This window comes from Phytophthora parasitica (assembly GCF_000247585.1).
Source record: "Phytophthora parasitica INRA-310 unplaced genomic scaffold supercont2.71, whole genome shotgun sequence".
Lineage (NCBI taxonomy): Eukaryota > Oomycota > Peronosporomycetes > Peronosporales > Peronosporaceae > Phytophthora > Phytophthora nicotianae.
In genome coordinates, this window is record NW_008649057.1 from 249,796 (window position 1) to 251,394 (window position 1,599).

The window sequence follows — 1,599 nt, forward strand, 5'->3', positions numbered from 1 at the left end:
GACAATCTTCTGGCTATAGCGCCAACAACCACAGCGCATTTGCACGAGCAACAGCAACAAACAGGATAGAGTTCAGGAACTCGCATAGCTGCGAAATCCTCTCTTTAACATGTAGTATGCGGCCGCAGTCTAAGATTATGTTTGATTATCCAGCGAGGGTGATCTGCATTCAAAACATGAGAGTCATGTCAATTATCGTCTTGTGGTTGAATTCGGCACTGACTCATGGCGGCATATCACAACAAGATCGTCAGCTTCGACTCTTTTCAAAAGCGTGAGCAATCTCTCTCTTCTTTTTTTATGAAAGATGATATCGCTCTCCACGATAGAAGCCCTTCGGGAAGTACCAGGCGTACATGATGGCCCATTTATCGTTGTGCCAGCCGGCTCGATCATACACCTGGGAGCCTAACGGTGCATCGTCGCATGCGGAATTGCCTCTGGCTTCCTTCAACCTACCACTGATCTCTCTAGCAGCATTTACGACTGGAAACGAGACGCACCCGTCACCCTCTCTTATCAAAAGCATTGGCTTAAACTTGGCAGCTGCCTTTTCAGATATATGAACTTACGGCATGTAGCGACGTGTGCCCGGGCTCCCAAACCGATCCTACAGCGACTTCGCCAACGCGAGGCCCAGCTCCACCGCTTTCAGAGCGTCTCTATATCCGATGCCATGCGAGAAGACTTGCGGTGGTGGTGAACCATCCTACACAATCCTCAGCTGAACGGCGTATCTCTGGAATACTTCAACACCCTTCCACTGCCAGATGTCGTGGTCGAAATGGAGTGCGAGCTGATCGCGGAGTTCAAAACCAGAGCAACCAGCGGCTTCGACATCAACTTCCGCGAGCTCCTTTCGCGTGCCTTTGCCGTACACGCATGGGGGGAACGCTGGTCTACCATTAGTCCTATTTGCGGCAGGCCACGTCATGTGCATTTCCGTATCGACAATTCCTCAGCAATCGCATGGCAAAACAAGATGGCTTCACACAATCCCAGGGCTCAAGTCGTCATCCTTTTGTTGGGCTGGTGGGAAACGTCATACCGGCTTTGTTTCTCAGCATCCCACATCACCGGTATGGACAATACTCGCGCTGACGCCGGCTCTCGTATTCCCGCTAACTTATCGTTTGCACATGTTTTCGCTTCTCTAACTCCTAGGTGGTCACATCGTGTCCCCAGTCGTGGATGTCGAGGGTCTAACGGATATCTGGCATCGTATCTTCGCGCGCACTCCGTTGCCAACTCCACGTTTGACCAGTACAAGCGGGCCCTAGATAAGTGGAGAATCTGGTCTTTGCGCCGAGGAATTCATCCTTGGCTCTATGGCGTGTCCCTGACCGACCAAGTGCACTGCATCTCGGCCTTCGTTTTACATGGCTTCCAGTTCGGCTTCGGATCTGGTGGTCCCATCCGAAGCGATTCCATCTCGGCAGTGTTCCACGGCGCTCGCCATTTCTTCGCTGCAACAGGCTGTACGGTTTCAATTGAACACCCGTACGTCCGCATGCTTCTCAAAGGGATCAGCCGTTTCGACACACCCCGGCGCCGCAAGGCACCCGTGTCGTTTGATCTCTTGGAAGTCTGCTTTTGGAA

At 52.2% G+C, this 1,599-nt stretch overlaps 1 protein-coding gene across 1 annotated transcript; it reads left to right on the forward strand.

Annotated features, from left to right (window-relative positions):
* Positions 1-784: 784 nt before the first annotated feature.
* Positions 785-1,280, forward strand: PPTG_17300 (hypothetical protein; the record flags this gene model as incomplete). Its single annotated transcript, XM_008915502.1, has 2 exons — positions 785-1,079; positions 1,165-1,280. 2 exons carry the CDS (start codon positions 785-787, stop codon positions 1,278-1,280), a joined length of 411 nt encoding a protein of 136 aa, XP_008913750.1.
* Positions 1,281-1,599: the final 319 nt, after the last annotated feature.